General features: G+C 34.6%; 1 protein-coding gene across 1 annotated transcript in view; it reads right to left on the reverse strand.

The window, feature by feature from the left end:
• Window positions 1–7117: 7117 nt before the first annotated feature.
• LOC150109435 (transmembrane protein 164) overlaps window positions 7118–26749 on the reverse strand; it is a 177982-nt gene continuing 158350 nt past the window's right edge. The window contains exon 6 of the mRNA XM_090408187.1: window positions 7118–8104. Coding sequence (XP_090264313.1) covers window positions 7808–8104 — 297 coding nt within the window. The 3' untranslated portion in view covers window positions 7118–7807. The remainder of the gene's footprint in view (window positions 8105–26749) is intronic.

A 26749-nucleotide genomic window follows, 5' to 3' on the forward strand; every position in this document is an offset into this window, starting at 1 on the left:
AAACAACTATGGATGCATAAAACTTCCCAAAATTTGGGAAACAATCGTCAGAAGTCCAGGTTTGCATCCTACGCCACCCACCTAGAAATACTCATAGAGGGCACATAACCTAGATAGGACTTTAGAGTCACCCATGTGCTTCATTGAGTATTGTGTTGTCTTTGTGTATGTGTTACAAGTATTATTTGTACTCCCTGAAGACTCAGTGACTTAGATGAAATATTGGAAGCATTAAAATTAGTTTTTAATCCTTTTTTAGTGCTGTCAATACTTCGTTAATAAACCTCCAACATGAGATTCCAGAAGTTTCATGCTCAGTCATTCATGAGATTGTGACAGAAAAGCTGGGGTATAAGAAATTGTGTTCCAGATGGGTCACAAAAATGCTGACTGATGCACATAAACAGCAATGACTGGAATCAGCACAAAAATGTTTGGAGCGTTATGAAAATGAAGGTGAAGTTTTTTTTCTGATATTGAGACTGGTGATGAAACATGGATTTTGTAAACAAACATTGAGTAAAAACAACAATCAATGTAATGCTGCCATTCATCATCTCTGAAAGAAAAAAAAAAAAAATTCAAACAGGCACTGTTGGTCAAAAAAAAAAATCATGGCCATTATCTTCTTGGAACTTGATCTTGCTCGTCAATAATCTTCCGTGAGGAATCACAATTAATGCTGACAATAAACACTCATTAAGAAAAATCACTCATATTGGTACATGGAATGTACAAGGTCTCTTACATGTTGGGAATCATACAAAGAGAAATGATGCATCAAAAAAGTGGACATATTAGGAATTGCAGAAACTCACTAGAACAAAGGACATTTCTCATTCCAAATGGGAAATTGCATTTATTTGGCTGGATCTGATTCGTCAAGTAGAAATGAGGTTGCAATAATAGTCTTACATACAATCTTACATGCAATCCCATTACTAATGGAATAATCTCAATAAGAATCAATTGTAAGCCTATTCCTGTCACTCTCTTTCAGATATATGCACCTGTAAAAATAATCATATTAAAAATTCTGAATATTTTTACGTATTAATTATGCTTGTTAGTTTTGTTTTCATACACGCAGTGTCTGCACTTGTGATGTGCTCGTTATGAAAATGTTATATTAGAAGTAACATGTAAAGAAGTAAAAATATTGAAGTACTTACTAAATTGATTATTTGTGTTACTTATAAGAAAGTTTGTTGTGGTTTAAAAATGTTGAATTTTGTGTTTGTGAAAGACTTTCTTTTAGCACTGATGGATACAGCGAGTCAGCCATTTTATTGCAGTGCGTAGTTTCTGACTTTTGTGAAGCGCGCATGCTCCCGGAGAGAACTTGATGTGTGATTGACAGCTGACAAGGAAAGCGTTGCGTATCCAAGTTACAGTTGTAAACAAGAGAGCGTTCGGAAGTTTTTTAGAACACTGGCCGAGATATATTCAAGTTGGGAGGAACTTGATTTTTTTGTGCGGCAGTCAGAAGGAAATTTCATAATGTATTCCGAACAGGGAATAGTGAAAATAATAGGTTTCAAGCAAGAATAAGTAAAGAATAAAAAGGAAATCTTGAAACTGTAAGTTTTGGCCGGTAAATATTCAAGTTAGAAGGAACTTGATATTTTTTGTGTGTGGCAGTCGGAAGATATTTTATAGTGTATTCCGAAAAGGGAATAGTGGAAATATTAGGTTTCAAGGAGAAATAAGTAATGAATAAAAGGAAATCTTGAAACTGTAAGTTTTTATGGTGAAATAAGTTAAGACTGTCAATTTAGTATTGTGAATGAAAGGAGAACTTGTTGCTTACATTCTAAAGTGAATGTTTTTCTTAGAGAAAATATTGATAAGGAAGTTTTATAAGTATTAAGAATGCCTGAAAGTGAAAGTTTAGAAAATATTTTGATTAAGAAGATTTTTAGGTATTAAAGGTGCCTGATCTGATGAGTATTACTACTAAAAGGAAAACAGGATATAGTCAAGAAGACTTTATGTGTGTTATATTGATTGATGAAAAGGATCCTGAAAATGAAGTACAGAGCCTTGTAACTTCTGGAAAAGAGCCTTAACAGAAAGAGAAAAAGACTATGAACAATTTTTTGTGATTGTAAAAAAAAAGTGTTTGGTCTTAAGAGTAAGTTTATATTTTTAAATAAGGCCTTGGATCCATATAATCTGTAGTTATAGTTATGTGTTATTACTAGAAATGTATATATATTGTTTTAGTTTTATTAAATGTGTTTATTTTATACTTGGTATTGAGTCAATGATTAGTTGGATTCTGAAAGAGTGAGTTAAAGTCATTGCACCAATTGGAGTGAACTCTTTGTGCAAATATAATAACATATAGGGACACTCGGAGTCAAAAATAAAAATAATTGTTAGTAAAAGAAATTTATATAATATTTCATCTCATAAGTATATAGAGAGAATAATAATATACATAAAGAGGGAAGTATATATAAAAATACATATATAAATAACAATGGCACAGCCTACAGGATAATTGATTATGATAACTAACACACCAACACGTGATGCAGATGTAGAAACAATTGAAACTTTCTACAAACAACTTAATGTTAGCATTGAAAACAGTATTCAAAAAAGATATTTTAATTATAAAAGGTGACTTGGAAAATCAGTAAATAGTCACAATCAAAATTAGAGGAGAAATGCTGATGATAGACTTTTGCATAGAGAAAAGACTGGCTATAACCAATACCTTCTATAAACATCACAATCATAGACTGTATACATGGAAATCACCTAGAGAGAGAAAGAACACAGAATCAAATTGACTATATTTTAATCAACCAATATTGGAAATCCATGATAAAAAAAAACCAAAAACACTTCCAGAAACAGATTGTGGCTCAGATAATCAGCTCCTCATTGTGGATCTGAAAATCCATCTAAGAACAAATAAAGTAATGCATCCACTCAGATTTGATGCGGCCAGAATCAACAAGTAATTATATCATCAAAGCATAAAACAGATTTTCAGAAATAAGAAACTCTGCTAATGAAACAACTCCTGAAGAATTGTGGAATAAAACAAAAGAGATAATCTTGGAAACAGCAAAGGAAACTCTAACCAAAAGAAAAGAACAAATAGCCCATGAATATCTAATGGCATATTAAAAAAATTGAAAATAGAGGGGCACTCAAGGCAAAAAGATTATCAACAAGGGTGGACAGACAGAACTACTCAAACAAGTCTAAGCTTATCAAGAAACTCTGCAAAAAAGGCAAAAGAAAACTTTAAGTCAAATGTGTGAAGAAATAGAAGAAATGCTAACAAAAATCAAGCGAAAGACCTCTTTAATAAGATTAAGCTCATAAATAGAAACATCAAACCAAAAACTTTAAACATAGCTGATGCCAATAACCAAATTCTAACAGAAACTCATCATATCCTCAATAGATGGAAAAATTACAGTGCTGATCTAAATAAAGATAATTCTCTCTCTCTCATTTGAAGAAATGAATCGAAAGCATATACATAAAGAACCATACATCTTAAAAGCAAGAGCAGAGTTGGTACTGAAAAAAACTCAAGGATGGAAAAGCTCTAGTTATGATGAAATTGACATTTTATATAAACTTTGCAACAAAATTTGGTAAACTGTTGAATGGCCTGAAGATTGGGCCAGATCTATATTTATGCCACTACACACACACACACACACACACACACACACACACACACACACACACACACACACACACACACACACACAAAAAGGAGCACCAGTGACTGAAACAATGATAGAGCTATTTCCTTAATCTCACACAAAAGTAAAATTTTGCTGTATGTAATTAAGGAAAGAATGAAAATTTTTATTGAACAGGAAGGTTTCAGAACTGGTAAGAACTAGAGACCGAAGTCACTAGTTCCTCTAGAAAATCAAATTTGCAATTTGTTGTAAATTTGAGATATCTAATAGAAAAAATGAGTTCAACATTGGAAAAGGGAGACATTTCAAACATTGAGTGCTGCTATATGCACATTATACATGTGGTTTGTATGTGCTGAAAGATGTAAATGATTTATTGATAGATTAAAGGTTTATGTGCTGTTCAAGTTATAACAGTATTTATGGCTAGACTAAGTAGACTTTTGCAGTTACAGGATTAAAGTACTGGGAACATCCTGGTTAGCCAAGTGGTCAGCATCTTTGCTCTCCAATTTATAGGCTGCAAGTTCAAATCTCATTACAGTATGGATGTTTGGATGATAGAGGAAACGTAAAATGAGGCCTTCCTGTATATTTGTACGTGAAAAAAATAATAATGATCAGGCTAAAGTCACCACCCACGTTAAGGTTGTAAACTTATAGCACATTCAATACCACATGGATTTTCTAGTGAGCAGAGCTATTCAGGTTTTAATGGTTAAATCTCCATATTTGTTTTCAATTTTATTCCCTGTCTGTTGTCTAACTATAAATATATGTACAAATGTCTGTAAACCTATAGCACATATGGCACACAGTGGGAACACTGAGGGTTACATCATCCAGAAATCCAGTTCTAAAAACCAGACAAGGCACTTTTTCACCACTTCATGATTTTAACAAGCAGTGTAGCGGTCATATACTGAGTGAATAAAACTGTGTACCATCTGTAGACTTTGCAAACATCCATGTCATAAGTGGCAATCAAATATTCAGTTTACTCAGTGGAAAGAGAGCAAGTAACTTACCACTCAAACAGTGTACCTACTCTTCAACCACTAAGCTGACCTATTATTCACCGAGACCACAATGTTAGCAAGTTGCATTTTAATGGTTTATTTTTCTTAAGATTCGCTTGAGAGTTAAATTTCTACTTAACTTTGCTTACTTTTCTTTCTGCCTATTCAGTGGACATCAGATGCCACATGGTCACTAAGAGGTTCAGTGATATGCCACACCAATCCTCACGAGATGGTCCTGTTGTATGCTTTTCTGGAGGCCTCAACTCCTTGAAGATCAATCATTCCAGACACACCATCCATCCATCTCACTGATGGTCTGATTATGGAAGGTAAAGTTCCCTTCTTTTTCCAGGAACTTTACCTTCCATAATCAGAACATGCCTATGGTTCACAGCAGAACTTTTTGGTTTTAGTGAGAGTTAACTGTATACCATGTTATTCATATAAAAATGACCTTTGGGTAGATCATTTACTGTTAAAGCATACTTGCATGTGCTGATATTCATTAAAACCAATGATCAGAAGCTTTTAGTTGGCAACTCAAAAAATCCATATGAAACACACAACCACATTTGTTTATTCAGTGTAGAATAAACAACAGAAAATTCAAATACAACACATTGAAGATATGTACTTAATACTTAACAACGGTTTTCTTACCTGAAGTAGCAAGGTCATCTGATTTTCCAGATTCTGGGCACAGATAATCTATATATGCCCAAAATCTGGGAAATTATTAGCGACAGTACCTTGTAATTTTATTATTTATTTTTTTTATTTTAGGAATTTTAGGAATCTAATAGCTCAGTAGTTTGCAATGGCACCCAAGAGATTGCACATAAGACATCCTGTTTATAACACAGTTTCAATATGCTGTATTTGAATTTTTGCATTGTTCATCTTATACTGATATATACACCCAAATATCTATATGTTAACAGTTTAATCTGAATCGCATATCTTCACTGTAGTTGTATGTTTTCGTACTCTCTACATTCTAAAGGTGCAAGTGAACTTACAATTTCAGTAAACTAGCAATAGCAATCTTGTCAATTTTTATTTTTCTGCCTTCGCACTGAAACAGTGCTACATACTATGGCTCACATGTAGGACCAGAAGAGGCTTAGGCCTCCAACAATATCCTGTGTTATCCAATTCCAGACCTGGGGATTCATTACATCATTCTGTGGTAAATCTTTCACTCCAGACCTGGGGATTCATTACATCATTCTGTGGTAAATCCTTCATACCCTGTAAGGCATGCAAAGAAAGCATCTTAAAATCAGCACAAGAGAGAGAGTCCAACACTCAGTAAGTCCATATAACTCTGTTGACACCATATACCTTTAAAAGATACTGTTGCAAAAATAAATTTATCTAATCAAATAGTCATGTGGATAGTGTTTCCAAATATCTACTGCAGCATGGATATTTGTGAATATCTTTGGGTGGTATGATTTTCATCACCAAGTGAAAGACTACCTTATTTATTTGGAGACCAGAAATAGCTTGAATAAAGCCATGTTTGGTTCTAAATAGCATAAATCTTGAATTAACTTACCCTAAGCCTGCCTACGGTGCAAGCATGCCATAGGTATACAACCTTTCGGTGGGATTTTCATTAAAAAATACTGATAAAATGCAAATTTTAAGATTTCTGACTGAGAGCTAATAAAACAACTTAACTTTCCCTTCAGGAATACTTTTATATTCAGATAATTTGTTTTAAACAATACTAACATGTTAAATGAATAAATAAAATAACTCACACCAACTTTTTTAAAAGTAGATAACCTTAAAAAGTTTGAAAAACTAAGAACATTAAGTGAATTTATTAAGAAAACATGACTATTATGACTGTGTAACTTTTAAATCTCAGAATATAATTATAGTTATAAAAGAATAATTAAATTTGGTATCAAATCTTAAAAAAAATATTTAAAATGACACGAGTACTATATATTCCATTACTAATCAGCCTTGGAAATTGTGTGGCAAATAAAATCTAGAAGTGGATGCCAATTTCTAAACTGAATTGACATGCTGGCTATATTTTAAAACAGGCTGAAAATACCATGACAAAACCTAATCTACAAAAACTGCATGTAAAACATATGACAATTCTATCCAAAATTTGAACCACAACACTGACTGGATTCGGAAGACTGTTCGTATAAATCAACTCAGAAATGTTATGCTGTATTTAGGTAAACATAGGTATATATATATATATATTAAGTTAATACAATCCATACTTAAAAAAACTGTTTCAATTTTACATTAATAAAACAGCTTTTCCGATAAATTAAATTTATCAAAATATTTAAAATCTTTTAAATGTATGCTACTTGAAAATCTTAATTCAAAATGTCAGAAAATGAAATTTAGAATATATATATAAAAATGCACTATGAATTCATTAATATTAATGAAAGCAGAATTTTCATTGCAATATTCAATTAATAACAACTACTTGCAGTAACCCTACCATAATAACTTTTATAAAGTATACACAAATGTAATTTTGTAACCATACAAAGGAGTCAAATATGATATAACTGACAAATATATAATACTGTTTTATACCACTATACATACATTTCATGCTTAGTGCATGGTTATATTTTAATACAGAATTTATGAAATTCACAATAAGACTTCCTATTAAATGTCACGATAAAATTTAAATGCAGAAACCAACCAACATAATTACAACTAAAGAAATAAAAACATCAATGGTCCCACATGACCTATATTCTCACTTCAGTTGTGAATTATAAAAATAAAAGGGCTAATTATAATTTTGGTAAAATGTTACCACTTAATACATAATCAGTGGCATATTAAATTAAGTACCAAAATATAAATCTTAATGATTTAGGCATCCTATGTGATTTTTTCCTCTTGGTCTGGTATTTGATAAGTACTTATGAGTCAATCAAAAAAGCATTACACACACAGAAATGATTTTTTTTTTAAAATAATTACATATTTTTTTACATACATAATCTTTCATAAATCATGACTTAATATCTTTGGCAATTCTACCAAACTGCTTAGCTCAATATGCTAAAGAGAATTATAAAAATACTAGACTATTTTCTTTCAATCTGAATGTGAGTTGCTTTTTGGTTTTAGTTCACTATGTCCATTTAGTATTTGGGATTTACATAGAGTGCATATTTGATTTGAATTTTGAGAAGTTAAAGTTACATATATTTCTCCATTCCACTTGACTGTACCAAGTGACTGTAGAGCCCACAGGCTTAGTTTAGTATACACTTTACCTGTGAATAGAATCAAAGCAGCCTGATGAAACATTGCCCATATGCGAAAATTTTGGCCATAAAATGGATCTGACACAGCAGGACAGATCATACTATTAAGATTCACTTGTGTTATCTGTAATTAAAAAAAAAAAAAAATACATATATACATATATATATATATATAAACAAGAATCAAATCAAAGAAATACTGACTTTATAAATATACCTAATACATTACACAGAATACCATTCTGATAGGCATAAATTGTACAATTCATGGCTGTTATTTATCTCCATTATGAGATATAATTCTTTCATTAAGAAAATAAAATTCAGTACATAACTGCACAATAGACACACAAAACCACTGATGCAGTTTCCTGTCTTTACTCTGTAGTTCCATGGATATACAATCAGCATATCCATGGAAAAATTGTAAGGTGGTGTTGAGATATTTAACCAGTCACTGAGTAGTTAGCATAACTTTTAATTGAATTTCTCATACACAAATGTGTATCATCCAGGTGGAGATAATGTAGGGACTGATGTGACAGGTATGAAGATAATATTAAGAAATCTCGATGCAAACAGAGCCATGGGTTAGATGGGATATCATCCCATGAGTTACAGAAAAGTGTATAAGAAATAGAAGTGTCCCTGATCAGGCTAAGTCTCGGCACTAATAGAGGCCCAAGTTGTTGTGGAAAGAGGTCAAGATAATTCCATTAGGATGCTGAAACAGACAAATGTGTATCATCCAGGTGGAGGTAACACAGGGACTGGTGTGACAGGTATCAAGATAATAAATCTCAATGCAAACAGAGCCATGGGTTAGATGAGATATCATCCCATGAGTTACAGAAAAGTGTATAAGAAATAGAAGTGTCCCTGACCAGGCTAAGTCTCGACACTAGTAGAGGCCTAAGGTTGTGGAAAGAGGTCAAGATAGTTCCATTAGAATGCTGAAACAGACAAATTGGTATCTCTGGAATGGTGGTTATTGGAAGGGTTGTTTGAGGAATTCAGGAATGGAAAAATGAGAATATGACATACGATGAGAGACAGCACAGCTTTGTGAAGAAGAGGCCCTTTTCTTAGTAATTTAATGATTGTGGTTTAGTGGTGCAAAGACAGCAAAAGTCATACAGTACCATGCCATTACAGCAGCATGCCATATCTACATATAAATAGCATTTATGAGCAAATGCATTTGTATAAATTTTAGATCTACAAATCCAATCTCCTCGATAGCTATTTGAAGGTAATCTGGTTAATTGATGCTAATCCAATATTAAGTTTTAATGCTGTGATCTCTAACTTTTTCTTAACCTTCACTGCTTGACTTTCTACTTATAGAAATCAGTTATGGTTTCTGGCTGCCTAGATCCTCCGTAGCTCAGTTGGTATAGAAGAAGTCCTTTGGTCGGAAAGACTTGGGTTCAATTCTTGTCCATGACATGAGGAATCTTTATCTGGTCTCTTTTGACTAAAGGTGAGTTAGCTGGTCTCATATGGAGGTAGAGGGTGTTTTCTCCTGAAAACTGGTTTTTTTCATCCCTCAGAATAGGAAAAACCAGCCAGAACACATGCAACTGACAGACAAAAAATACACTATAACCAATAGTTTCACGTTGGTTTCATAAGATGGTGCTATACTATCCAAATGGGACTCATGGCCACTGTATCATCATATGCTAATTAATTAATTCTGGCTGCCTATGTTACAATTGGTCCTGAATGTCATCTATACCAAATTGGTGTTTCTTGCTGTTTGTGCCCAAAAATGTATAGTACTGAACACTCATATCTATAGTTGCTTCATCAAAAAAATCTTTTAACTGTTGGAGAAAATCAATAGCATGCAATTTTTTTTTTTTTTTTTACATAAGGAATTTAATTACTGTATGGTGTTTTATTACATGCGTTTACAAACTTGTGAAAGACTAATCCAATATGAAACATTAATTATACCTATTTTTTTCCTATTGTTCAATTTCATATATTTTTTGCACTTTTATTTATTTTAACATAGTCCAGAAACTCTGCTCTATAAACCAAGCTTTTTCAAGCCACTTCAGGCCACCAAAAAGGAGGCAAGTAATCTCACACTTGGCAATGGAATTATTATTATTATTATCCAGGCCTCCATGGAGTCAAAAGACTCGTCGTGGGAGTCATTTTTAGAAAACACAAAGTTTATCATACCACTCCTTGAACCCATTCCTGCTTTAACCACTATCTCAGGTAATGCATTCCACGGTTCAACCACCCTCCATGCAAAAAGAAATCACTCCTCGCCCTCTTGCTCACAGTCTTCTTTTGTAACTTCCAGGGATGGCCCCTTGTCATCACTCCTTCCTGCTCTTCGACCAAGCGAAAGAACTCATCAATGTCTACCCTGTAACTGCCTCTCAACAGTTTAAAAGTGTCGATCATATCACCTCTCCTTCTATCAACCAAACTCTGCAGTCCACATTCCCTCAGTTGATCCTCATAACTGACATTGTACAGTCCTGAAACCATCTTTGTTATCTGCCTCTGCACCCTTTCCACAGTTAATTTATCCCCTTCAAATTCTGGGGACCAAACCTGAGAACAATAGTCTAAGTGTGGCCTAATTACAATGGAATGATAACTCTTTTATCTCTGCAGGTCAGCGTCCTTCTCAGTATTGCAGCAATCCTCAAGGTTACCTTCACCACCTTTGCAATATGCTCCCTGAATTTCAGTTTTCTATCAATCATCACCCCCAGATCTCATCTCCCCTACTTCCTCCAGTATAGCTCCTCCAATCGAGTATGCATCCTCCACATCGATGGTTCCCAAACTTCAAGACTATACATTTTGCTGCATTAAACCGACATCCCCCATTCATTTGTTCATCTGTGTAGTTTATTCAAATCCTCATGAAGGACCGCCACATCTGCATTAATAACCCTTCGCAGCATCACATCATCTGCAAACAACTGAATATCCCCCTGCAATCCATTGACAATGTCATTGATATAAAGGTTAAACAATATAGGTCCCAGTACTGAGCTCTGTGGGACCCCACTTATAACCTTCTGCCTCCTTGATACTGCCCCACCATATTCAACTTTCTGATACCTATCAGAAAAATCCAGTAGACTAACTTGACATCTAAACCCATGTACTGCAACTTAAATATCAGATTATCATGTGGAACCCTGTAAAACGGCTTTGCAAAATCTAAAAAAATGGCCGTAATATGCCTTTCCCTCATCAACTGTTCTTGTCAGTTTATTATAAAAGGCATTTATATTACTAAAGCAAGAGTGCTCCCTTAACAAATCCATGTTGATTCTCACAAATAACATTACTCTCATCTGCCGAATGCTGTATATAGTTCGTCATAATTTCTCCAAGACCTTAACAACTACTGAGGACACACAAAGTGGCCTATAATTAGATGCTTACAGTCTGCTACCACTCTTGTGCAGTGGCAATATCTTACCTTCCTTTCATTCCTTGGGTACCTTTCCTGTAGCCAGACTTTCATTGAAAAGCCAGGTCAACGAAGCTGTCAGTTCTTTAGCACATTCTCTCAAAACCCATGGTGAAATACCATCCAGTCCCACAGCTTTACTGGTATCCAGAGTACTCCATATTTGGAACACACTGTTACATCCTGAATGAAACATTTATTAAAGAAATTATTCATTCAGGATCTAACAAGTCTAAAATGAAAACAAGGAGAAAACTTGTACTTGGGCAAGAGAGAAAATACACATATATTAACCTTAGAGTAAGGCTGTAAAAACGTTGATTTAGAGATGTGAAATTAATCTTGTTTACCCAAGATCATGAAAGGAATTTTGTACATAAATGTAGTTAAAAAGAGAATATCCTATGTAATGTATGTGAATTAATTGAATGTAAGCAAAAGTCTAAAGGTCACGTATTAGCCGTCCAGTGTTTATGGCCCAAGGCAAAGAGAATTATATGGAAAGCGAAGCTCAATCGTGTTTCTTGGAAGACTCTAAGATGAGTGCCGTACAGAAAAACATAGCGAAAGAGGGTGCCAAAAGAGGTGATATAAAGGGGGTTTGCCCCCTTCTCTCTAGTGGCTTTTTTTGTTCCTGATTCCTGTTTCTTGGACATTGGCTCTCTCTCTCTCACACCGCCTGAGTGATTACGGACCGCCCGTAGAAGTTATGAGTCGGTGGTACCCTTAGTTCCAGAGTCCCGGCCTAGCTATCTCTTCATAACAGAGTAGCGGAGTACGACCAAGGACTGGCAATGCTGATGACTGCAAGCAGCAATGGAACGAGACCAGGGAGGCATATCGCCAAATCGTGCGACCATCATAAGTGACCACGTGGACGAAAGCCAGCAGAAGGATCGAGATGTCTAGACAAAGTTGTGGATGGACCAGATAATCATACTAGGGAATGGTAAAGTACAGAATTTATTTTATGTTTCCAGTTAAAGAAATGAATGGACACTGTATGTAATTTAGAGTGAGGACATTTGATAGTGAACTTTTAAGTGATTACCATATTTGGCAGTGACCTGTCCCAACTGGAGAGAAATGTCTGAGAAATGTATGTGATATGACTATGATTAATATGAGAAATTTACATAACTTACAAATAACTGCATGGATTAATTCTAAACTAGCATTTTGTGTATATTAATGAGTGTTTTGTAGCGTGAGTTAGTGTTTGCATTCAAGGGTGTTTAGCTGTGTTACCTAATTTTATTAGAATGAAATTGAATTGGTGGTAGTAGGATTTTCATAACTATGTGTTTGATGCTTTTATTGTATATGAATTTTAGACCTCAATAAACATGCTTTGTATTTTATACCTGATATTGGCCTGAGATATGAATTCAAATTACCACTCATAAAACTGAACCTAAGCAACCTAAGATATAGATGTATAGTAGGTATTTATAAGCCACGGCTGCAAACGAAGTTAGATATAGACGAATTTAAGTAGATTGTAAATGTGTATAAGTGCTAGAACTTTCACCTCTGTATATTATTCTGAGAAGATCTCCTTGGATAAGAGTCTCATCTATCCTAGGATATTTACTGGCACAGCGTATCAAATAAATTCATCAATATTTGATCAGGAGACAGTCTCAGATAGTAGAATTAGGGGCTTTGTTCCTAACTAAGATAAAGCCTCTAATAATTAAAGAATACACGTGACTCGTCTAAGAAACGGCCCAAATTATGGATTGAGTAGAATATAGAGAGTGATAGATGCAAATTGAATTGAGTGTTAACCTTCCTACCTGCCAATGTGGATGAAATAGTGACACCAAATCACACTTTATCCATGTTATTTAATGGGTTTTAGAGCTTCATATCCAGATTTAGCTCGACATCTATAGACGTTGTGGCCGGTTGGGAGGTTAAAGATAATCGAGAATTAGAAGAGCGTTAATTATAATATAGTAAGGCAAACATAATAGAACTAAAATATAGAAAAGTACGAAGAACAACGACATAACAACACTCTCCTCTTGCACCTCTAAACCTGCTGTTACACCTGATATCTTGAGAATATAGTATTCTCAGTTATCATGGTGTAACATGAAAAATAAATAACATAAATAAAAACCCCTGCATAAAAAGGATAATTTAATTAATAAAATATTCTTGCATCCAGCATAAATTGAGTAAAATGTAAAAGGTCTATTGTTTAGTTAAGATAACAAAAGAAAAGAATGTATTAAGATGTATTATGACTAAACAAGGAATTTGTATTAAATACGTAGCTAACTAAGAATTAATATAGTAATGCGATTAAGAATGAAAGAGTTAAGTGCATAAGTATAAAAGAATGAGTCATGAAATACGCTATGTAAGAAGCTACAGATTAAGCATTAAGTAGAATTCTGAGAAAAGGTTTAAAAGGGGGTTAAGATAGAGGCTAACAAGAAAAATAACGGAATATCGCTTAGGGCCCATACTCGGATAGAAACTTCGTTACGAGTTGCCGATCAAAATGACGTATGGCGGCCAAATGCTACCCAATTGGTAGACAGACAGAAAACAAGTAGGAGGCGGGAAAAAGAAGTAAGAAAGGGCGCCGTTAGGGGAGCAGCTATAAAAGGGTTGGTAACCCCCCCCTCCCCGTGGCTTTTTGGAGAGCAGGCTCTTGTGGTTTTTTTGGAGAAGACGTTTAGATAGTCAAGGAGGCTTGAGGCCTTTTTGCCTTTTGCCAGAGGAGAAGAAACGTTTGGATAGTCGCGGTGGTTTTAGTTTGGTTTTCTAGTGGATTTCACGGTGTTCCTGAGTGGAGAGATATGGCTTATATCCTCATGCCACAACAAGGAATCGAAGGTGAGCGGGAAGGCTATTCCCGTATTCCTATGTAGAAAGCGAAATATACCATAGAGTCATAGGAAGCTGTGAAAATATCGATGTCCTCGTTTCGGATAGTACAGCCGACCGCGCAGATGTTTATATAGCCCTGAATTGCAAGAAGTTATGCAAGCAAGTTCGTTCAGTAGAAGGTAAAGGCCCGTAAGTGAAGCTAAAGAAAGGTATTGTGAATTTTGTCTTATGTTAACTAGAAGTTGTTTGTGATAGGTACCATTGTCATAATACGGAACTGTTAAGGTGATTAGGGAGAAATCATAATAGGACTTTAGAATTTGATAGAGAGTGTTAAAAGTAAGCTAGCTAGTGTTGATAATTTATGAATAATTAATTATCCTAAGAATCTTGAGTGCCTACTATATTGTAAAAGGAAAGTTAATGACATAGTTTGTGTTAATGAAGTAAATGGTTTTATTAATACTGAGTTTGATTAGTGTAAATTGAGTAATCAAGTAGCCTGAGGAATTTGAATGCCAAGTGTGATGTGTAGAGAATCGGAATTGTCATAAGTATGTGCTAGAGTAGTTAATGATTTTGTTAGTGTACTTGAAGTTGAATAATCTAATAATGTGTGGTGATCTAATTTTTCCATGTTAAGTGAATTCATGTTTTGTATGAAATTTTGTGGCAGCATGATCATAGTAACTTTTGTTGAATCATAGCCCAACTACTTGTATTAAGCTAATTTTAGTGTGTAAGTAATTTAGTTGAGTATTTTGATATGTACCATGTTTAGAGAAATAATAAACCTTTTGTTTAATAATAAAAAAAAAAGGGTTGTCTGATATTGCTAATTCAATGCACCGCTTAGAAACATTCGAGCCTAACCACGCGGGGAATTAATGTTAAGAAATGGGAAGTTTAAGGAATTAATGTTGAGTAACAAGGGATAGTGTCACGACTGCAATAGTTACACTTTCAGATGTTTGAGTTCCTTTTCTCTGTTTATGTATAAAATATCTTAAACTAAATATCCCAAAGGGTGCAGTTAAAATACAAATACTAGGGATACTACGGGGAACAATAACTCAGATATTAGTAGAAATTTTGGTGATATCTTGAAAGTAGAAGTTAGAAGAATATAGATGAAGGCAGTTTGTAAGACAAACAAAATTGTAAGATAGGGACATAACACTGCCCTATCCCTCTAGTATTAAAACCTTCTTCTCCAGGATGAAATACTCCAATAAAGTGCTCATTGAACAACTTCACTATGTCCTCTGCATCAGTCAGTCTATTCCCATTTTTATCCCACAATGTCATTCTTCCACAATCATTTCTCCTCCTACTGGCCACATAGTTAAAAAATTCCCTAGAATTTTCTTTGGATCTTAGTGCCAGTCTCTTCTCATATTCCAGTTTTGCCTTCCTCACCACACTAGTCACTCTCCTGGCCTGCGTCATATATTCTTCGTGTATTTGCCCTCCGCTTCTCTCCTTATATCTCTTCCATAATCTCTTTTTCAACTGCAATTCCTGTTTGATATTGTTTGTCATTCACTTTACACCAAATTGTGTCTGCTTCTTCACTCGTGGAATACAGTTTACTATTGCTGCTAACAAATATCATCTGCTAAATTCATCTCCTACTTAAAGACAATCACAAATATCCATGCCTATGGTGGAATTCAAATTTGCAGCCTGTTGGTTGGAGAGCAGATATGCTAAGCGCTCAGCCAACCAAGCTGGCAAATGAAACAAAGAAAGAAGATGAAAAGTTAGTTCAACATGTTTAAAGTTGAATGTGTATGGATATTGACCAGTGGCTGCACATGTTCTTATATGAAAGCAGAGGAATGGTAGTAACTAGTTTGGTAGTAGGATTTTCATAAAAGTATCCATAAAAAAAAAAAGAAAAAAAAAGGGAAAAAAAGGCATAATGCAGAAACAGAGCACCTACAAGAAAGCAAATGAAGAAAGCCTGTGGGAGATGGATTACTTATTAGGCAGACTGCCATCCTCACCGCCACAAACGTGAGAACAATATTCTAAGGTTGATCAGATTTGTGATTTTCAGTGTAAGGAGGTGAGCAAGAGAGAAGTTACTGAATTTTTTTTTAAAGTTTTTTTTGGAGGCTATGGATGCAATATGTTTATACTAGACATGAAAGTTAGACCAAGAAGGGAAAACTGATCCTGAATGGAAATCAGGACATTATCAAAAATATAAGAGAGTTTGAAGCAGGATCTTTCTTTCAGATAAGACAGGATTATGTCTTGATAGCATTAGAATTCACTAGATTAGCTTCATCCCGCTTGAGAATAGCAAGAAGATCAGTGTTTAAAAGACTGGTTATAGAAGGTCATGAAGCTTAAATAATCATTTCAATACTAAAGATTTTCAAATAAAGAAGAGTTCTGCATCAGCAAAACTATTATTTGAATTAGAGACAGTACAAGTAACTGATGTACAGGAGGAAGGCCATGGGTGAGAGTACAGATCCTGGGGTACTTAGGAGATGGTAAAGAAAACTGATGAGAGGAAACCATCCACTATGATATATGCAATGAATGACTAGAGAAGAAACTAGTAATCCAATGCCTCTGAAATAACAGAAACCACAAGGGTTTACCAAATCTTTCTATTTCCTGTGTCTAAAGATGAGCAAGATTAGTAAAGCGGTCTTGCTGTGAAACAAGAATGGCAGAATCCATATTGGCAATCATTTAACTGATGGATCTCCAATCGGTGAAGAGGCTGGCTATTGATGACCATCACATTCAAGAGTACTGAAGTGAGGGAAATGGGATAATAGTTGGATGGTCAACTCTTATCACTCTTTTTACAAACAGGCTGGATAAACACTTGCACCGATGCTAGATGAGGGATATACCATCCGCAGCAGGTGACTTATCAGTATTCAAGACTAATAAGGATGTCCTTCTGGCAAAAGATCAAAGGGGATAGGCTGTGAGCAGTTTGTCGTGTGGTAGAAGGTGATGTGCCTTGTTTGTCTATACAAGGGTAAGAGGTGGAAACAAGGAAAGGCAAAAGTTGGGCATGTCTGACAACCATAATGAGGGACTAGAAAGCTTGAATGCCAGTTCAGCAGGAGGCTAGTTTATTGCACTTAGAATTCACAAAGTATGCTTTGGATTTATTGATGATTTTCTTACATTTGTTTCATGCTGTAGTGTAGGATGAGTGAGAAGCTGTGATTTTTTTTTACTTGAGTTATTGAATATATGCTGTGTTTTTATCATGGAACACAAAGCATTTTTTTTTTAGAGAACCAGGGCTTGGATAGTGGCTGGGAGTTTGCATTGAAGGCCTCATTCCAGTAAGAATTAATTCAGTTATTTGGTCAGGGCAAGTGTCTGAATCAGGAATTTCCTGATTCAGACACTTGGCACTACTGTAGTGAATGGAGTATGAAGGTCAGATTGACTGAAAAGGATCCATTTGTAGAAAAACGATGTGATAACTTTATGAGGTTATAGGCAAAGTTGCTAAGAAGAGAACAAACATATGCAGCATCAGTGCCACATATTTTGAATCAGTATGAAGAGCATGATTTTTGTTTAACTATTTAAATTATATGGTCCCACTGTTTCAAAGTAAATTATATTAGAACTCCACAGTGGTCTGTAAATTAGAATTTATAGTAACTGTTAAACATAATCATGATTTAACTCAATTTATGCATGAATTGGGTCTAATGGAATTATAAAATTCAAAAGGAAGAGGATTCTAGATTTTGCATTCTTTGGCATGCAAAATATTTTCAAACGATCTATAAAACCAAACAATCTATAAAACCAAAATGTACTATAGTAAACTATGCACCATAACCAACTACTGGCTTGTTATAGAAATCCAACTGTTTGTTATAGTATTGTTGTTTGTTTATTATCATTCAAAGAAAACTCCTGGGAATTTGCTCCTAGTGAACTTCTATCAAGTTCTTAGGAAAAAAGTGCATTCTTCATGAAGCACTAATGCTTTATTATCCTCCTGAAGAGGACATGCAAGTTGCCACAAGGTGCTTCGACCTTATTAAGAATCTCTGGATGAGAGAAAAGTTTTTTACCTTGGGTATAATATATGCTAAAGATACCAAGTAATTTTATAACCTTGGTTTTAATCCTTTTTCCAAAGTAAGCAAACAAACAAGTCAAGTTTACACCTGAACATGGTTCAAGACCATTTATGGTGGTGGTGCAACACCAAGGCAACTTAAGTTCTGATCACTTTCCTTAGTATTTCCCATAAATGTAAAACACATCTCCTAGGAGATGTACGATGTTATACATTATATATATATCAAGGACAAATATTCAAGATGTGTTAGGTGTACAGTGCTCATCCACTGAATAGCAATATCACCGATATTATATTTTTATATTAGAGAATTATTTCCTTTAAAGATTCCCCTAATTTGTTTCCAGACTTCAGGTGATTGCTATAAGTAAGCACAACATACTAATGCTTCATGAAGAGGACACTTTTTGATGCTTAAACATTGCATCACATTTACGTGCCCAGGTGTGTGTGTGTTCAAATACATACACTTTTGAGTCCTTTAAAAAGATGTATAGATGGCATGACAGGTCAAACTGTTACCGTTCTAGTAGTTTTAAACCACTCAGAAGGCGAGGGAGGGTGAGCTCAGAGGAGCTCATAGCACCTAGAGGCTATGATTGGTTATTGTGTCTCCAATTGAACGTTGTCATTTGTAATGAGTTGCTGTTTTGTTTTCTGAGTTTCATCTGTTTTTCATGCGTAAAGCGTGAACTAACGTGGTATGCAAGTTTTTATATATAATACAGACAAGTTTTTAATATATAATTTTCGATAAATTTATAACATTTTTGCTCATATTTACAATAGAAAACAGTATTGTAGTCAAAGGAAGTAAGCCTCATCCTCTTCTTCCAAATTTTACAAATTTGAGTAATTCAAATATACCAATCAAATACAGCATTTTTCTTCATTATTGTTTTCTAATATACAGTATCCTTCAGTTAATACAGATTCATACAATTAATTGCATTAGACCAATTAAGATGAGCACTGATGTGCTATACACTCTTAAAACTTTCATACATCGATAAAAATGCAATCATACGGTCAAACTGATGTGAATTTTGTAGTGCAGGTTGCATAAGCTATGACAGCACACCCAACCGGAATGGACAAGTGATGCCACTGATATATATATATATATTACAAACAGTTAATTACTTCCCAAAACTTTGAGATAGCTATATAATCAAAATGCTTGAGATTCAGATGGTGCCAAAGTTTCACAAGTTTCAAGGAACAGATGAAACCAAGATTTTATACTCAAATTTAAATTGATTTGAATGCAGAATCTTGGTTTGTTCCCAAAGAACTGTGTCTAATATCAATGAAGGCTAGACTATCAGATTCCAGGGCAATCCTGATATTCTAACCTCAGTAGAATGTCCAAAATAACAAAGTCAACATGAACAGGGTATTAGATAAACACCAGGCAAAGAGATATGGTATTTTATCCTTGGTGGATGGTAAAAGACAGCTTCCATTATGGATTGAAGGTGGTGCATTCATACTTGTGAAGAACCCATTCTATTTATTCTGATATTCCTTTATCTATTATATGTTCATTAGGCATCCACAGATGCTGTATGGTCACTCCGATGCTTGGTGATGTGCCACACTAAGCCTCGCCATGAAGTCCTGTTGTATGCTTTTCTGGAGGCTTAAACTCTCTGAAGATCAGTCACTCCACACACACACACCATCCATCCATCTCATTGATGGTCTACCCCTTCCTTTTTTTCCAGGAACTTTACCTTCTATTACTGTTCTGAGAAGTGCTTCTTCCATCCTTTCAATGTGTCCAAAATATTTTAGCTTTCTTCTGTCAATACGCTTAAGGAGCCTTAAAGTTCTGTCGATCTTTTCTAACACCCATTCATTTGCATGCCTTTCAGTATATGACTTGCTCAAGAGCCTTCTGTAACACCATCTCAAAAGCAACTATCCTATCCTTTTCTTATCTGATTTCTTTGGGTTCCAAGTCTTGCATCCATAAGTTGCTGTTGGAAAAACAACTGCATCTAAAATCCTCACCTTTGTTCCCAAGGAGATAGATCCATCCTTTTAGATTTTAGACAAGTCTCTGACTGTTGTTTTAGCCATTCCTAATCTTCTTCTGACGTCTTCTGAACAGTAATTATTGACATTAATAATGGATCCCAGGTACTCAAACTTGCCGACTTCCTCAATTCTTTTCTCTGTTAAGGTACACTTGTTTCTCAAGAGCTTCCCTGTTTATATTTCCTTTGAGAATCATAATCTTTGTCCTAGTTCTTCCTTGTCATTACAAAAGGGTACTGTATCATCAGCATACCTCAGATTGCTGATCAATCTACCTCCTATCCTAATTCCTGTCTAGAGCTTATCCAATGCTTCATGCATGATGTCCTCTGCATATATACTAAACAAGTGAGGAGAAAGTAAAAACATCCTTGCCTAACTCCTTTTCCAACCTGAAGCCAATCAGTCAATCCAACACCTGTGGCTTTTGCTCCCTGTACAAGTTGGCTATCAACCTGATAGTGTGTTGAGGAAAACCCATTATTTTCATTATTTCCCACAGTTTCACATGCTGAACACAGTCAAAAGCTTTAGAGTAATCTAAGAAACATTACCAGAGGGAGCCTGAATTCTTTATATTTTTCTATGATCTGTCTAAGGCAAAGGATCTGATCTCTGGTGCCCTTACCTTTCCTAAAACCTGCTTGTTCTTTTGGCATCTCTACCTCAACTTTGGCCTCAATCCTATTTAGCATGATCTTCAATAAAATTTTGCTTACATGAGATATTAAACTAATAGTTCTATAGTTCTTGCAAGCCTTCATATCTTCCTTCTTATGCAGTGGTATGAAAACCGACGTCTTTTGGTCTCTAGGCCATGATCCTGTCTCCCATATCCTCTTAATCAATCTATGAAACAATCTTATCCCTCCATCCCCTGTGGCCTTATTGCTGTTAAGTTGCTTAACTGCTCTTTCAACTTCATGCCTATGTGGAGGAGGTTCCAAATCAAAATTTTCCTCTGATGTAAGGGCTCTTCCACATTTTCTTTACTTTATTTTCTTTAGATCTGGTTGAGGGATAATAACTAACAAATGTTACAACACTGTCCAAATCTTAACTGTTCTGATTACATGCCTATCCCAGTTTTAGGAAGTAATCACAATTGTTCATAATTTTTTTTTTTGTAATAATTAATGATTATGTCTGCATTTCAATTATAAAAAAAACTGACCAAACAAAAATATAGAGCCAATAAATTTTACTATTCTTAACTGTTATTAATTACATAATATAAAAAAGTAACAAATTTCATAAATTATTATGTCTGCCTGTCACTTAATTTGAAAAAGTTTACACAGTAAAGCAGTGGTTCTCAAACTTTTTGAAGTCGGGGTGCATTTAAAATCCTACAAATAATTGTAGGTGCACTATATACAAATTTCTGAGAAATATGTTATAATAATTAAGTCAGATATTACAGAAAAAAAATAATGCGATAAAAAAAATAAAATGAAACATACCTTAAGTTTATTCATTCTTGTGTTTATGAGAAACATGAGCCTGATGTGTCCTTAGTGATTGTTTCAATGTTTGGGCATATATTTGAATAGCAAACTCTAATTTCCTCATCAATACATTGAAGAGTTCCTCTCTTTTTACACTTAATTGTGGTGAGGGTAGAAAATCCTAATTCACATAAATATGATGTTGAAAATTGTAGTAAAATGTTCAAAGCTTTTTCAGATATTGACACATTTATAGAAATCCAAAAGGCTTCAAGAGACAATTCCTTATGTTAAATCATCAATCCACGATCAGTGGATATAGCTGCCAGTTCTTCTTCTGTTAATGTCAAACCAAAATCACTTGAAGTTTCCATAAATGGGTTTCCAATCCAATCGTACTGTTCAGTGTTACGTGATGGAAAATAAGAACTTAATTTTTCTTCTAAACTTGTTAAATGTTCAACTATTATTGGAACTGTTTCATTTATGCAAGTATTACTTACCAATGGAAACATTTCCAAATTACCTTCAACAGTTTTTCTTTTCCAAATCTGTAGTTTTCTCTGAAAAGCTTTCATTTTGTCAGTAGATGTGAGAATATTTTCTTCTTTCCCTTGCATGCTGGTATTCAAAACATTGAGCTGCTAAAATATATCGGCCAAATACTGTAACCTGGCAATCCAAAATTCGCACCGAAGGGAGGGTACAAAAATGTAATTGTTTCATCTCTTCAAAAAATGCAAGAAGTTCTTGTCGTAGCTCGTGTACACGGGTAAGTACTCTCCCCCTTGACAGCCACCTCACCTCAGTGTGTAAAAGCAGCCATCTGTGTTGTGAATCCATATCGATATAAAGCTTTTTGAATAAACGCAATTTGACAGGTCTTGTTTTAATAAAGTTTACCATCTGAACAACTTGATCTAAAACTTCTCTTAATTTTTCTCCCAATGTTTTTGCCATCAAGGCCTCCCTATGAAGAAAGCAATAAGTTACAATAACATTCTCATTTTGTTTTTTTACAAAAGATGTAAGGCCCTTAACACAGCCTACCATGGAAGGGGCTCCATCTGTACAAATGCTTACACACGACTTCCATGTTAACTGCCATTTATCAAGATAGCTATTCAAAATGTTAAAAACGTCCTCACCTTTGTAGACACACTTAATTCTTTGCAAAAAAGAAACTGATTTACTATTTGATCTTCATTAATAAAACGGACGAATGCTAAGAGTTGCGCCTTGTTGGTAATGTCTGTTGACTCATCAACTTGCAATGCAAAATTTGAATGCTGAAGTTTATTACTGCATACATTTTTCTCGATATCAGAAGACATTTCTATAACATGCCTGTGAACTGTATCGTTGGACAGAGGAATCTTGCTTATTTTCATTGCTGCTTCATTTCCTAGCATTGTCATGACCATTTTTTTGCATGCAGGCAAAATAAGTGACTCACCTAAAGTATGATCTTTCATATTTTTTGCTATCAGTTCTGAGACTTGATAAGAAGTGATTTGAGTTTTATCAGAAACAGTCATTATACTTTTAAAAGAATTTGCTGCTTTTGTTTGCTGTTCAGATCTCTTGAAAAAACTTAGATTTATCTTGTAAATTAGAGTGTATAGTTTTAAAATGTTTACTCAATTTACTAGGAAGCAATGATTCATTTGCCATTTTACATCCACATACTAAACATAGCGGCAAAGGATGATCTTCACTTCCGGTCTAAGTGAAACCAAAGCTTAAATAACTTTCATTAAATTGCGAGTAGGTCGCGATTTTGCTTTCTTACTTGCATTTAACTTTTGCTCACTTCCAGAATCTGATTCTTCAATATCACGCTTCTTTTTTGAGAAATTTATCCATTTTATTTGGGTGTATTTATCTGAAAATAAGTAATATGCACATAACATTCACTTCCAACACTTTTAAAATAAGTAATATACACAACAAGAATAAACCATATTCTTGTTCTCTTTGCAAGAAAAACCACTGTTAATTAACATAATAATGATGTGTTGACAAAAAGAGCGGTATATCCGTAATGAAAAGACATAATAGAGTAACTATATTTATTTTTATATCTGGACACATTTCTCTGGAATACCACAGGGTGCACCTGGAAATCTTCTAGGGCGCACCAGTGTGCCCTGGCTCACCCTTTGAGAACCACTGCAGTAAAGTATTAAGAATTTATATATTTATTTTTTATGGAGAAATAGGACTCCTTAGAATTGCTTAACTTAACATCATGCATCTGAAGAATGCAATTCTGACACTGAGTACAGACAAACTACAACTTACGAACATGATGTGTTCATTAAAATGTATTTGTAAGATGAATGTTCATAAGTTGAATTTAACCTTTATAAGAAATACTGTTAATTTTTTGAATGTTTCTGAAATAAATTACCTCAATACAAAGTTCATAAAAATTAATAATTCCAAAATAATATACAGGTAACCCTCATATAATGCGGCACTTATACAACGTGGTCTACAAATTGTAGTAATCCTTGTTCAACGCGGTCTACAATTTCTAGTAATCCTTTTTTTTTCATATATTTTCACTGCGGGGACTTAAAAATCAAATTTTATCTTCGTCAAATTTGTGTCTGCCCGTATCGCGCAAGTAGTTATAAGTATCGAATTTAGTTTTATTGTATCCCTGAATAAGGTACTGTACAGAGGCTTTTGCAGTCTGTGTGATTCTCAACAAATAGTGCAATCAGAGATACCTGGAATAAATATGACGCTAACTAATGAATCACATGTTCCCTCTCACAGAAACTATGCTGTAAAGACTTAAGCAAAACCATATGTTGCACTGAAACAAAGTATCTAACTGAAAACTATTGTCCAATTTTTCAATTATGAAATAGGTGTTTAAAGTTTATTTTTCACTTGGTTAGAGTATAATAAAATTAGTTTAATCCTTTTTCCAAGTGTAAGCAAACAAAGTTTGCGCCTGAAAGTATCTTCAGGACTGGGGTAGGTAGAGATGACCTGCTAATGCTTCTGCCTGGTATCTCCACTTGGGCCTGGCTCCCACTGAAGAGACCTCAATAAAGGTCGAAACTAGTCTGGGTAGTGGCCCTTCCCTTAATGCATAACATTAGACATATCCGCAAGGAGATGTGTTTTGCATTATAGGAGATACTGAGATAGGAGTGTTGGTACTTGCTCCACCTTTGCAACGAGTTTCCCTGGTGTTGTACCACCTTACCCCAGTCCTGAAGATACTTTCAGGTGCAAACTTTGTTTGCTTACACTTGGAAAAAGGATTAAACTAATTTTATTAGAAATAGGTGTTTGTTTTATTGCATTTGAAATTCTCGATGTCATTATGACAGATCATAAAGGCTAACTTAAAATAAAATTCTACCAAGAATTGAAAGTGAGTTCGCCTGCCACCTCAAATGCAAACAAGCAGTCATAAAATTCAACCAAGGGTTGAACCTTTTGTGTGAGTTGAGCTAGTCGGTAATGAGAAGTTCTGTCGGAACGATAAATGACACCCTGTCGTGAATGTGCTAAAACTAATAGTGAAAGTTATTATGACAGTTTCAGATGTTATGGAATTCGATTGAAGAGAATTAGCATTTCAACTCAACACTTGTCGGTTGTCTTTGGGTTGCACGATCTTTTGTTAATACCGCACCAATCATATTCACATCTTTATAACTGCTCTCTTGTGTAAAACAAAATTCAACTTGTACATATTGTAATAATTAAAAAAAAGTTGAATGATTTATAAGCGTATAAAAGGGTATCACGTGTAAATCGTTGATGTGCCAGCAAAATTCTCAGACATGCCACCTCTGGCACGAGTGCCATAGGTTCTAGGGTTTACTGTATAAAGTGTTTATTGTTGAAAATTGTCTTCATTTTCTGCCTGGAAAATGAAGTGTGTTATTCTCAAGCTGAGCAGTTTATTTTCTGGTGAGTTACATACATATGTAATGCCTTTTTTTAATGTAAAAGTTTATTTTTATTGTAATGGCCACTAAAACTGCAATGAAAGAGGAAAAACCAACATTGAAGATGAAATTCATTTCTCTCACAGAAAAAAATTAAAATCTTGGATCGGTTGAAAATTGGAGAAAAACCAGGAGTTGTCGCAAGGACTCTGAATTTAAATGAATCAATAATTCGAGCAATCAAACAAAATGAACATAAAATCTGAGAAAGTGTTATTGCTGGGTCAATGGTAAGTGCAACGCGTTGCTCGTGTACACGATATTCTAATAGAAAAAAATGGAGAAATCTCTAATGATTCGGATAGAAGATTGCAATCAAAAGAAAATTCCTTTGGATGGACACTTTATTAAGCAAAAAGCTCTCAAAGTTTATAAACATTTAAAAGGACTTGATTATGATTCTTCAGAAGAAATCTCTCAGCATGGATTTTGTAATAGTAAGTTGGTTTGAAAACTTTAAAAAGAGGTTTTCTTTGTATAATCTTAAAATCCAGGGAGAATCAACATCATCAGACGTTGAGGCTGCCAGGAAATACTCAGAAGAACTTTTAAAAATCATTGAAGAAGGTGGTTATGGTGCAGACCAGGTGTTCAATGCAGATGAATCTGGGTTATATTGGAAAGAAATGCCAAAACGCACCTATATTTTGAAATATGAAAGATCAGCTCCTGGATTCAAAGTTTCTGAAGGTAGAATCATTCTACTGTTTTGTAGTAATGCGTCAGGTGATTACATGACAAAACCAATGTTTATTAACCGATCCGCAAATCCTAGTGCGATGAAAGGGTTCGACAAGTCCACCCTACCCATTTATTGGCAGGCCAACAAAAAGGCATGGGTTACAGCTAGCATGTTTGAAAATTTTGAATTGTTTTGTACCCGATGTAGAAAGTTACACACTTTCAA

The sequence above is a fragment of the Typopeltis vanoorti genome, chromosome 2 (genome assembly GCF_054136105.1).
Source record: "Typopeltis vanoorti isolate ZY-2024b chromosome 2, IOZ_Tvanoo_1.0, whole genome shotgun sequence".
NCBI classification, from domain to species: domain Eukaryota; kingdom Metazoa; phylum Arthropoda; class Arachnida; order Uropygi; family Thelyphonidae; genus Typopeltis; species Typopeltis vanoorti.